The 12,967-nt window shown below is 39.5% G+C and overlaps 1 protein-coding gene across 18 annotated transcripts in view; it reads right to left on the bottom strand.

The window, feature by feature from the left end:
* The window catches only part of ARPP21 (cAMP regulated phosphoprotein 21), a 153,025-nt gene that overhangs the window by 74,557 nt on the left and 65,501 nt on the right, over window positions 1-12,967 (bottom strand). For 7 of the 18 annotated variants that reach the window (XM_057706336.1, XM_057706331.1, XM_057706322.1 and 4 more), the window contains exons 10-13: window positions 12,848-12,956; window positions 10,881-10,982; window positions 4,521-4,558; window positions 2,608-2,667 (exon numbers count right to left, since the gene is read on the bottom strand). In XM_057706336.1, coding sequence (XP_057562319.1) covers window positions 2,608-2,667; window positions 4,521-4,558; window positions 10,881-10,982; window positions 12,848-12,956 — 309 coding nt within the window. The remainder of the gene's footprint in view (window positions 1-2,607; window positions 2,668-4,520; window positions 4,559-10,880; window positions 10,983-12,847; window positions 12,957-12,967) is intronic. The other 11 variants (XM_057706337.1, XM_057706325.1, XM_057706323.1 and 8 more) reach the window with 5 other exon arrangements.

Below are 12,967 nucleotides of genomic sequence, written 5' to 3' on the forward strand. Positions count from 1 at the left end.
AAACTCACAAAACAAACAGCACTCTGCGCCCTGCTGTCCTCTCTCAATGTTTTCTTACGAACATTCTGTGTTCAGTACCTCGGGGTTGGTTGGGTTTAGAAACAAGGACTATTTAAAAAAAAGACTAGTTTGTGAGTAGGAAGTATCAGACACTCACTAAGGGCCAGGTGACTTTAGTTCTTAACCACTTATGAAATTCAAGCAGCCCAGAGAAGACTGCGTGGAGAAAAACCAGTCCTTTCAAGGTGCTCTACTCCTGATTCTTTTCCTTTCAATCTCCAAATTCAGCTTCATTCTTTTCTAATATAATTCTGATTAATTTGACCCTCCCTTGACAAACCTGGCGAAGTCATTATTTAGCAACTGTGAATGTACCAAGGGCGTGACAATAATCTCTCTTGCAGCTAATGCAGAACATTTATTATAGGAAAAGATCTGGAGTGGTCCTCAGCATACAGGATGCATCAGAAGGCAATTCTCCATATGCGGGTGATCAATCCTGCTTCAGTTATCAACTTTGCACCTCCATGGGAGGAAGCAGAATGCCAGTGTGGCTGAGCCTTTCAGTGCCTTTTAGTGTATTTGTAAAACACTGGTTAGTTCCTCTAGACTCATCCCCTGGCCAATAAGCCAACACCTAAGACTTCCTTAACTTTTTCTACCTCTACTCCACTGGCTCAAATCCTCATTTCAAGTCAAGATCTGTGCATTTTATAAAAATGCTTTACAGAGTTAGCATTAATGAGATTCAAAATAATGCATTTAATTTATGATCTCTAGATACTGATACACTGAAATCATACCTTTACTTCTCTATCCATCATTCATGTTAACACAGGCAAGGTAAGGTCCAGAACTGAATCTCATAACCATTTGGGTGTGTAATCACAGGTATCATATCCATAAGCGCCTTCCTATACTTCCTAACAAGTCTAGTCCTAGTCTCTTTCTACTGGAAACCAGGAAGACGATGACAATGAGATATCTGGTCATCAAGAGGTGTCAGCCCTCTTGTACGTAACTAGAATTTGACCCCAGAGCAGTCATAAAGCATATACTCCAAGTTCTGCTTCTGTGTTACCATAACTGATAACTTTTATTGTTCTTCATGTCTGAAAATGGTACTTTTTTTTTTTTACCAAGTTAGGTATGATGTACACTTTGAACTGCTTTTATCAGCATGTGGATGGCTTTGCGCTAAGTCATATTCCTGAGTTTCTGTCCTTGGTGATGCTATAACAAAATACGCTTATAGCATCCGTATTTGAGATGGTTGACTTTAGTAGAAGCTAGCTCTGCCTGGGGACCAGATTTGGGGCTATGTAAAGCTAAATGTCTCTGGGGTCAAGAACCCATATTTTATCTATACTGGTCTAAACAAACCAGTGATGGTATGCGAGTGCATGAGCAGTGATCAATTCCAGTCTTGTTTGGGCTTTCAAGGGAAAAAATGCAAGGTTATTTTCTTAATCTTCAAGTGTGAAAATCAACTGTCTAATGATACAAGAGGAAGGTATCAGATATATAGTTCAACTTAGAAAAGTAAAGGAAGTTAAAAAAAATAGATCCTGGTTATTTTGTTTGTTTGTTTCTGCCAAAGTGTAAAGAAAAGTAATTGCTCTAACTTTTCTAAGGATGAGGTCATGAGTTCAGATTTACAGCAAAAAAGATATGTTCTAAGCATAGAATCCATTTACTTTTGGGTACTTTCTTTCTTCTAAGTGGTCAGGAAGTTCTGCTGGTTTGTTTTGCCTTTCCTACAACACAGATGAATCCTAATATTCATAAAAGCACTAGCATATTAAATATATATATTAGGTAAATATATGTATTAGGTATTGAATATATATACACACACATATATAATACATATAAAATATATATACCACTGTGTATCCATTGCCCTGTAATGGATGGTAGAGATACATTTAATAAAGGAATGAGATAAATTTTTTTTTAATTAAAAAAGTAAAGTAATGAGAGAGTGGTTATAGGACCTCTGCTTTCATGGCACCCTCCAGCCTAATATAAAACTTTACATATATTTTATATATACATAAAATCTATTCTTCTTATCCCACACAAGTCTTGATTTAAGTAGTTCATTGTAATTGGACACGAATCCATATCTTTCTTTAGAAATAAAATCTGTGCTTGAAAAAATATTGTTTGAAATATTATGATGGATAACAGTGGTTAAAAATCAACTACTCAAATAGAGTTATCATTGATTCGTCTTCCAGTATTGGGAACGGAAACGTATACACAATTGCAACCTACTAGAGAAACTGTAACTCAGTGTAATTCACCAAAGCTGATTTGGGAATGTGAAATCAGTGTGCTGCCAAAGTTAGCCCTGGAGGGAAAAAAACCCAGAAAATCAGAGAAAGACCCCTAAAGGGCTGTAGACAGAGCAGTGGTTTCTCAGTCCTGTATCTCACAGGACCCAACACGGCTTCAACACTAGCTCAGTAACAAGCTTTACAAAGAGATAATCAAACATGTTACTTCATGAACACAGATATTTTACACTAATACACTTATATTTAACATTGATTCTGCCACATAATCTGAAAACACAGTTTTAGAAAAGTAAACCATACCAACCGAAAGAGCTGTCTTTTCTTATAGGTCTCACTGCATATGTTACTGTCTTCCAAGAGCCTACTGGAAATGAAAAACATGATTTTTATGGTATAAAACCTAAGGGTGCTAAATGCCCTATGTTAAATGGATGTGCACTCCACGACAGCACACCTGTCTTGCAAATCAACCCCATATGCTATGGTTTAGTCTCATATTGTTGAATTTTGCCCTAATAAATTAATGGCAGCCTGATTTTTCCCTACCCTAGGATAAAGTACTGATGCTAGATAAGGGAGAAGGAACAGAAGAAGAAACAGAGGGAATGGAAGAGCAGAGGAGAATCAAAGAAATGGATATAGATATAATAGATATTTAACTAATTAAATATATCAGTTGTGAGTTTTTTCTTTGGGTAATATTAGTTATTCTTTATTTCTGAGGCATAGTGAAATATGGCCTTCCAAAGGCAAGTATCAAAGAGACATATTTATTTTTGTAGGGATCTACTCAGAATTTTGCTTTTGGGTACCATCAAGACTTCTTCACATATGCAATGCATATTTGTGACCAATTATTATATTGATGAATATAATCCAATTTGACTATTAGGGACACAAGGGCACCAGTAGTCTTTTTATATAAAACACAAGTAAATGACTATGATTAGGGAGTAAGTAGGGAAAAGGTTGGCTAGAAGACTAGGGAATGACGTGTCCTACTAAACTGAATTCTAAATGCTCACTTCATATTTTGGGTGAGGATATAGAATTCTGAATTGCTTCAGAATCATCCCTAAGATGTTAAAGCTCACAGATTCTTAATCTACTGTAAATAAGGAATATTTGTTGAAAACTGTATGGATTTTTGAAGATGCTTTTGGATGCCTTGTAAAGACTTGTTCACTACTTTCACCCCTTCTACAAGAGGTTATTCAGCTGAGGGTAGTTATTTAAAGATTTCTAACTGCTAATATGAATGATGGCATTTTTTTAAACCATTCGTCTCAAACGCCCAGTTTAACTTTTCTCTAAGTACTGGAGTTTAATCAAATAGCCTCCATTTTAATCGATTTTATAGGGATACCCATTAAACTAACACCTGAAATGAAATTAACCAGCATTTTTTTTAATGGATACCATATTTCCAATCCAAGTCGCCCACTGCGATACATTTTAATGTGATCAGTACAGCTAATGTGGAATTCCTTAATTTCACTTGAAAACCTGCAATTAAATCAATGGAGCATTTTAATATCTATATCAGTGTAGAACTACTTTAAAAAGGTATATGCTAAATTTGAAAAATTCTGCTCTTATACTCAAGACATTGTGTAAATGTTTTAACCCATTCATGCCATAACCACCACCTCCCCTCCTAACACCCAGTCAGGTACACTGATAAACCTAGATCAGTTTAGATAAGTTTTCCAAGTTTGGCCTTTTATGAAGACCGATAGATTATTTAGAATGAGAAACATAAAACAACAGTATTCAAATTATTATCTGTATAGCCACCTATAACGAGAGGGCACAGGAAGTGGCCAATAATATCAAATACACAAATACTTTTAGCAGCCTATTCAATAAGCCAATGAAACTGCAAGTTCCTGTCTCAACATTTATACTTTTTAATGCCTGGGGAAGGTAACAGAATCACACCTTTGCAAGGACCAGAAGTTGAGACTTTAAGTAAGGAGATTGTTGAAACTTATGTTTGGAAGTAATGGAGAGAATTTTCTCCACAATTTAAATAGCTTTTAGACATGCTAAATAACATATATGTGTGCATATATATGTGTGTACACATAGATATATGTATTTATTTATACATATATTCAAGCACACACATATATGGCATATGCATATTTATGAATAACAAGACACACATGACAGACTTGGTTCCTCAAAAGACATGAAAAGCAAATTTCATTTTACCTGTTTTCCACAAAAAGGCTTTCCTGGGAGCAAACTGACTGAAAAATAAAAAAAAAGCATTGTATCAGATGTTCTGGATATGCTGAGGGAGCCCAAATCCTTGCCTGATTTTCAAACTACTTTTCCCCTCCAAGAGGAAAAGAATTAAGAAAAATATGTACCATTTTTAGAAAAAATGGAAATAAAAAAGAGAAAAAAAAGGTTAGAGTTAGAAGTATAAACCATTCTCACGCAGCGCTTTTCCATCATGGTGTTTCCAGGTTTCAAACAGATTTAGCCTATGTAGCGTCAAGGTCAGAAGAAGAGAGATGTTGTGAATGAAACTGCTGGAGAAACCTGTGAGCATCGGGTCCTGAGCTAGTGATTTCCTCCAGGGCTGTCGAGATGCAGCCGCCATCATGAGCCAAAAGGACAAGTTTAGATCAGGGCAGAGCATGCAAACTTGGCACGATCTACCTGAGGATGAGAGACTGTAAAGCCACAATCCTGAAATGATGACCTGGCAACGGCAAACTCTCACAACACAAACAGAAGACCTGCAAGACTCTCAAAATTGAAGAGATGCTATCAGACAAACTTGGCAGGGAGTTGGCGGGGGCAGGAGGGTGCTCAGAAAACAAGTGAGAACAAAATGAAGCTAATTGGGAAAGAATATCAAGCTCCATCTAATATATCTTAGTTTTTCACATAAAAAAACGCAGTGACTTTCTTCTTAGCTTCCATTTGCTAGCATGCATTTCTCTGCTATCTTGGGTTTAATACACAACTTAGGGACGATAAAATTCCATTACCATTACGTGCTGGGGAAAGGTAGATCAAATTAAATTTTAACAGGCAGAAAAAGAGAAGTCTCAACAAAATATGGTGCAACAGTTCTAAAATATGACTGTGTTTAGGAACTAACATAAAACCATTTTCAAAGTACTAAGGTTGTAAATGTAAATACAGACACCATATTATATGTGTGGATTTTCTAAACGATGAATAAGTCACCTGCTACAGGGATAAATAGAGACTTCACAGGACCATTTTAAGATATAATAAAACTAAAGAAATAATAATGACCTTTCAATATCGAATTCTGGAATTAAAAATGCTGCTAATGTAACCACTCCTCAGAGAGGCCAGCAGGATATTGGTTTCTTTCTACATTTTACCGGAGAAATCATTTCCTTATACTAAGCCAAAGGGCTAGATTTGGGCATAATGCTTTTCTCAGTGGTCTGAGCATTTTAATGAGGGCATCTCTAGAACCATTTCTGTTTTAACCTCTGTGCATTTAACATGCATCCTGAAGATCAAGTGTGCAAACATTTTATTAAACAAGTGGCAAAAACAGCCAATTAAGAAAAAAGCTTTTCATAAAAATATCTTTTTTAAAAATATGATATTTAATTTTCTAAAAGGAAACAAATATAGATGATGTGCCCCTGACATAATTCCTGAGAATCTCTTTAAAGTAAGCTAAATACCCCATTATCTTTATTTCCTTTAGTTTGGTTTCCCTGCCAGTTTGAGTCAAGTTTGAGCCAAGTCCTGGTATGTGAAAAAAGTGAGACTGTGTCAGATACCCACAATGAATTTAATACTTTGTTACTTCTCAGCACTTGAGGTTGAAAAGAGGTCAGTTACATTTAGGACCACTCTGGTTGGTACTGAATGATTGAGACTCAACTATTTCTTTGAAGGAGCTCATCAAAAAGACATGCTGACCTCTTCAGACCTGTTAATCTAATAGCATCTGGGGGAAAGTGAAGCAGCCCAAACTCTGTGAACTAAAAAATAAGTCACTTGCAAGTCAAAGATGACGTTCCCCAAAACCTATCTCCAGAGCATCTTCCTGATTTTTGTGGAAAGGTCCTAAAAAAATCATTTCATCAGCCATCCACCACATTTTCATAAATAAGACAGAGAGTTATGGGCTATGATTCAGTAACTGATGAAAATGTGTATATATATATTTAAAGTAGCATTAATAACTTGCAAATTTTAATAGTAGAGAAAGATAAAATTGTCACAGTAATTAAGCCCAGCATTCAGGGCTGTCAGGTATATGCATTCTCTGATATAAATAAAGGGCTTTTTCTAAAAGGAGAAAAGCATTTTGCCTCATGGGCTATAGAATTCTCTTCCATGTGCCACCCCAAGCCAGGTGGTACCTCGCCCCCTCATTATCAGCTCTCCCTGAAGAAGAATCCCAGTACATGCAAAGGAGACCAAAGATGAGGTCTTCCCTGAATCCCTATTTATACATAAATATCCTTCAGAAATTATTCTCCAGGCAAAACAGGTCTTTCTCAAATAAATCGCTTTATCAACTTAACCTTTCTAAAGGGAGCAGCACTGCATAGGATTAATCTTAAAATAAGTTGAAATTCTTGCCAAAGGAAACAAGAGTTATATTTCAAGTATTTCTGACTACAAAAGTACATTTATTTATTAGCTGAGAACTACATTGTTTTGTGCTTTGAATTACATTTTAGTTCTCAAATAATAAATTGGTCTTATTTCAAGGTACCAAAAATCTCAAACTGTTTGAAAAACTTTTTCTAGAAAACCCCCAATTAATCTGCATATTTTGATTGTGCATCTACGTACAAAAGCGCACACACACACACACACACACCCCTTAGACACCAAGATACATTTGTAAAATAGTCAAGAATACTTCTAATTTTAAAACAAATTAGGATTTTGCTAAAGCGTAAATACCAGGAAGTATTTTCCTATAACTCTCTATTGTAACTTCAAGTAGAAAAAAAAAATCCTACTTAAGTATATCGATATTTAAGCCTGTTTGAACTACTCCACTACTTAATAATTGGTAAAGGAAGCTGGTTTTCTTACCTCTGGTTTTAAATTATGAAGATGCTAAATTAAAGACCAGTTAAAAAAAGATTAGGTGTCTGTAACTTAATTTCCTTATGCTGGATTCTTTGCATTTGTTTTATAATTGAGCTAATATACTTTAATTATTATCTTGTGAACCTCAACAATGATCATTTGGGAATGTGAAACTGCATAGGTGAAGGCTCCCTAAAGGGTCCTGTCTTTATGTTACTACATGTATTCGAGAAAGCGCATACTGCTGTTAATGTCCTTGAGTTTGTGTCATCTGGTTAATACAGGGTGGCCCCCAGTGACCCCTGCCTTGTGTAGTACCTCCCACATGCACCAGGGCTGGTCTGCGTGTCAACAGAATACAGCAGAAGGGAAAGTATGTCATTGCCCAGATGAGGTTATAAATGACCGTGGCTTCCATTTGGGGCTTTTCCTTTCCCTCTCAGATCACTTGCTCTGGGGGAAGCTAGCTGCCACTTTGAAGACACCTGTCAGCCTATGGAGAAGCCCACCTCACTACTGGGAACTGAGATCTCCAGCCTACAGCCAGCAGAGAACTAAGGCCTAGTGATTTGCAAGTGAATCTGGGAGCACTTGATAACCACTTCAGCAAGCCTTCAGATGAGTACAGCCCCAGCTGACAGCTTGGCTGTAACTTCATGAAAGGCCTTGGGCCAGAATCACTCAGCTAAGACACTCCCAGATTCCTGACCCATGGAACCTGTGAGATAAGCGTTGTTTTGTTGGTTTGTTTATTTGTTTCTTAAGCTGCTAAATTTGGGGATATTAATAGCTCAGACAGGGAATACCAGTGGTATGACTGCATTGTCTCTACAAGAGCTAACAGACTAGGGAGAAAGACTTTTTATTTTCCCTCTAGGAAAGTGGCTCTTAGTGGCTCATTTAAGCATCATGAAAACTTACAAGAATATGATAAACACTAGAGATCTTATCCTTAGAGACATGAACATAAGCTCATGAACATAATATTTTGCAGGTGATATCAGGGATTTCATTTCATCTCTGAAGCTGCTGATGGGTAGAGCATGCCAATTAAAAAACCACTGCCCTAGGAGATCAGGTGAAAAGCAGTGTCAAAAACAGGCCAGTTTCCCACCTGAATCAGTAAAGCCAGATGTGTTGGCCACCAGAGAGCCTATCAAAGCAGCTCACACCTCCACTCCCGCAGGCAGAAGCAGCCGTAGCACTGTAGAGCAGGCTGCCAAATGACTTCATGGAATAAAAAGGCTACGAAGACAGCTTTGCATTTAAGCTTTCTCACATTTAAGTCAGCCTTCCCTTGTTAAAAAAAGTTAATACAGCATGTGGTCACAGAGGCTTGAAACAGAGACCCTTGCCTCCAATCTTTAGCCTGGACGCCAGGTCCCTTATGATTAATCTCCTTAACAGGGATGTGAGGAAATGTAGTGTGTAAAGGGAGTCATGTTGACCCCTTCTCCCTTTGACAACCTCCCTATGGACACGAGAATACAAAAATGAACTACAGCAGAGTAAGTGTCACCCCCATCACAGGCATGCATTGGTGACATTACTCACTGTCACCTGGCTCTTGAGTGTTTGGCAATGTGACACAGCATTGACAAGAAAAAAAAAAAAAAAGGCAGGGACTTCCCTGGTGGCACAATGGTTAAGAATCCGCCTGGGTTCAATTCCTGGGCCAGGAAGATCCCACATGCCGAGGAGCTGCTAAGCCTGTGCGCCACAACGACTGAGCCTGTGCTCTAGAGTCTGCGACCCACAACTACTGAAGCCTGCATGCTGCAACTACTGAAGCCCACATGCCTAGAGCCTGTGCTCGGGAATAAGAGAAGCCACGGCAATTGGAAGCCTGTGCATCACAATGAACAGTAGCCCCTGCCTGACGCAACTAGAGAAAGCCTGCGTGCAGCAACAGAGACCCAACATTGCCGATAAATAAATAAACAACTAAATTTATAAAAAGAAAAAAAAAAGCATAATGTTGTTGGTGGTGATTAGTATTTGTTTATCAATGTAACAACTCATTCATAACAACTCAACTGTTGACTTGCCAGAAACCAGACTAAGAGGGATAGCGTGTGTGTGTGTGTGTGTGTGTGTGTGTGAGAGAGAGAGAGAGAGAGAGAGACAGAGAGAGAGAGTAGAAAATAAACTAGCCTTCTGAACTATTTCTCTTCTTGAAGATCATCAGACAGGTGCATTCTACCTCCAGTCCACAGTAGGCATCATTACAGTCTCATGACTAGAACAGATCCTCTCATGACTGCATTCTAGTATTCAGCAAACATAAGGAAAGGTCTACCATGTGTCAGGCTGTCCTTTGCACTATCAATAATTCTGACCATAATAAAAGAATTTGCTAGAATCTTCTAGAATTGTACCTCGACATCATCCAATTATGGCTACTTCCATCTCCCTCTCTCACACTCCTCTAATTCCCGAGCTCTGGGACAGATTATTCAACTCAAAATTGTATTTTAATGCATCCAAGAAAGGGGGAGAGGATCTAGAGATCAGGGAGATTGGCTTGGGCTTAAAACCTTGACAGCCGTCCCCCTCCATGGTAAGCATGGATGCCTAGGAGTCTAGGCTGGCTTTGTGAGAACCTCTAGGAGCAAATCACACAGGAGGTCAGATGCTCCACCTGACTTGGTAAAGCCAGAGGTGCTGGCCACAGAACGTCTACATGAAGGCACTCACGCTGTACCTCTGCAGAGGGAAGAACCCATAGCATTTTAGGAGGCTGTCGAATGAGTTCACTGAAGGGAAAACCTATGGCAATAGTCTGTCCTTTTCATTTCATTGCATTTAAATCCAGTTTTTTTTTAACCTTTTAATTTGTATTTAATAGAATTGCATTGAATTGCATTTAATTTTGGCCACACTGAGGAAAAGGATTAAAAAAATCCCAACCACATTTTCTTTGTTGGAATTTGAACAAAAGAAACTGTCTTCTGATTATCCCCTTGAAAACTGTTCACAGAATTAATTCGATCTGAAAACGGGGTGGGGGGATGAATATCATTATTTAATTTTGCTATAATAAAATGTCCATACTTGCTAAGATTGCAGAAAATTGTGTGTGTGTGTGTGTGTGTGTGTGTGTGTGTGTGTGTGTGTGTGTGAGATCAATGACTCTTCTTTTTCTGTAATGCTTTCCTCTACACAATGTTGGTCTTAAAAACACAACCATGTGGTATCTGCTGGCTGATATGGACGTGAAGTGATTTCTGCACATCCAGCAAACTCTCTCTGTACTTACAGTCTATGTTATTGACTGAAATGGTATCTCTATTTCCCCACAGGTCATATCCTAAGAACACATGCAAACCTCTGGCCACTATTCCATCACTTCCCTGAACCAGGTTCTCTTCCAGAAACACCTCTAGCTTGCTGCCCGTCAGTCTGTTCCCTGCCTCCTGCTTCCCTGGTCCCTGCCAGCTCCCTGCCTGGGGAATGAGGCTGCCTTGCTGCTGACAGAAGGACCGCACTCAAGAGGCAATGAAAACAACTACTCACATCGTGTGCAAATATTCTCTCCCTCACTCTCTGATATTCCTCTTCTCTCTCTTCAATTGATTTACTTCGTCTGTCATCTCTAAATGGATGCATTCTGTTTTGCTGAACAGAGAAAAGAAATCAGGAGGGTTATCCTCGTTGAGCTGTTGGAAATCTGCAGTTAAGAAAAACTGTCAGCTGAGAATAATAAATGTTCGCTTAAACAAATGGGGCATGAAAAGCCTTACGCCCTCTGGTCCCTAAGGAAGCCGTGGAGGGGTACGTGTGTGGTGTGTGTACCATGCAATGGCTGGGGATGCCTGCTACTCCTGCTTGCTCCCTTGCTAGATGCAAGTAGCATGGGTGTTTCCGGAATGTAAGCTTCTGAATGTGTCTCAGGTATTCCGTCAGTTCCCTATGTGATGGGTCATGAGTGATGGGCTCTGTCTTCTTAGCAAACCTGTGTGACTGTGACTCCACAAAAGGAGGCAGAATGGTGGTGAGGAAAGAGGAATTGGCTAGTTCAAGGAGGCTAAGAGAAGAAACGGCTTTGAAAATTTGGGAACCGGAGAAACAGAGCAAGGGGGCAAAGAAGGGAACAGGCAGAAAGGAAGATGTGGATACTACTTCTCTGCATCCTAACTTGTACTTTTATTCACTCAATGACTTATTCTGTGAATTGCATCTGGGATAAAAATAGGAACTAAATTCGAAAAGCTTGTCTGCCGATTAGGGTCGATATCAAGAAATCTAACAATTCAAAGAACCCAGCATGAGGACTGATGTTCTTCCACCTGAGCCACTTCCTGTGTCTCTACTGCCCTCCTGTCTTATTCCTGCCATTCCTCCTCAAACACCCTGCACTAACCACGTCCATTCATCCATTCAACAAACACCCACTAAGTACACGACATGGGCACATGTTCCAGAGTCCACTCGAGCCATGGTGTGGTTTGGTGGTGGCGGCAGTGGTGGTGGGAGGAAACGAGATACAAATGACGAACAGGTTTTCTTTTTAAAAAAAAAGTGCGTCAGAGATGCACATACTGGCTCATGGTGACTCAATGTGGGTAATTAAAATAATAACTTGAGTGAGATGCAGATTGTCTTACCTGGCAGCATTCTAAAGCAGTCATTTTCAAAAAAAAAAATCTATTTGATTGTCAGAGACACGAGGCTAATTGTAATGACATTTATATGACTTTCTACTGTTCCTCTTATCATTGAAAACTTGTTTTCTTTTGCCATGTACTTAGTTTCCTTCTTTATCACCCTGGATCCCACCCCCTCCATCTATAGAAAAGTCTCTCTAGCCTTGTTGAGGTCCCATGAATAAGGCTACTCTAGAATAACGTAATGTTTTGTCACAAGCGAAAAACGTGTAAGGAGGAAGTTCTGCTACAGTTCGTGCAAAACAAGCAGACAACGGACATGGACGATAAAACACGGGAAGGGGAAGGGGCGGGGGGCTAAAACCTGAACTCGATTCTCTGTTGTGAAGACTTATTTTAGGAGCGTTTGCAAAATCCACCTGGCCTCACCATAACAAGGCTTGTTGTTACAGCTACATCAGTTGATCAGCGGTCCGAATTGACAATCCAGCTCAGTGTGTACACAACGGGAGGATAAAGCTGTAGGGAGGGGAACGACTGCCAGAGTTACACAGACACCTGGAAATGCGACTGACAAAGCTCTTCCCATCAGCTTGGAGCCTGCGGCATCCCAACCCCCCAAAGACATGCAGCAGAGCCTGTGCCAAGCACCACCCATGCAGCCCAACACAGAGCCATCGCTGAAGCAACCAGGACGTGGTTTTGCTACCCACTGAACGCCAAAGTGGGGGGGGAGGCAGGAGGTTGAGGGGGACAGTCGTTTCAGAGGCAGGGGAGATTTGGGAGAAGCAGCGGGGACAACAGAAGGACAAGAACATCAGGCAAGCCCACCTTCAAAAACAACAACGTCAGCCACTCTCAAACTTGAGAACCAACCTGAGTGTCTTCTTTATCAACACTAGAGTTATCTCGCTTCAAGATAAACCGCTTCTGGGATTCTTCACCTTTGTCATCTTTTAAATGGTCACAAAACCTTTGCTCTGGTCTGCCAGCAAA

This window comes from Hippopotamus amphibius, chromosome 13 (genome assembly GCF_030028045.1).
Source record: "Hippopotamus amphibius kiboko isolate mHipAmp2 chromosome 13, mHipAmp2.hap2, whole genome shotgun sequence".
Taxonomy (NCBI): domain Eukaryota; kingdom Metazoa; phylum Chordata; class Mammalia; order Artiodactyla; family Hippopotamidae; genus Hippopotamus; species Hippopotamus amphibius.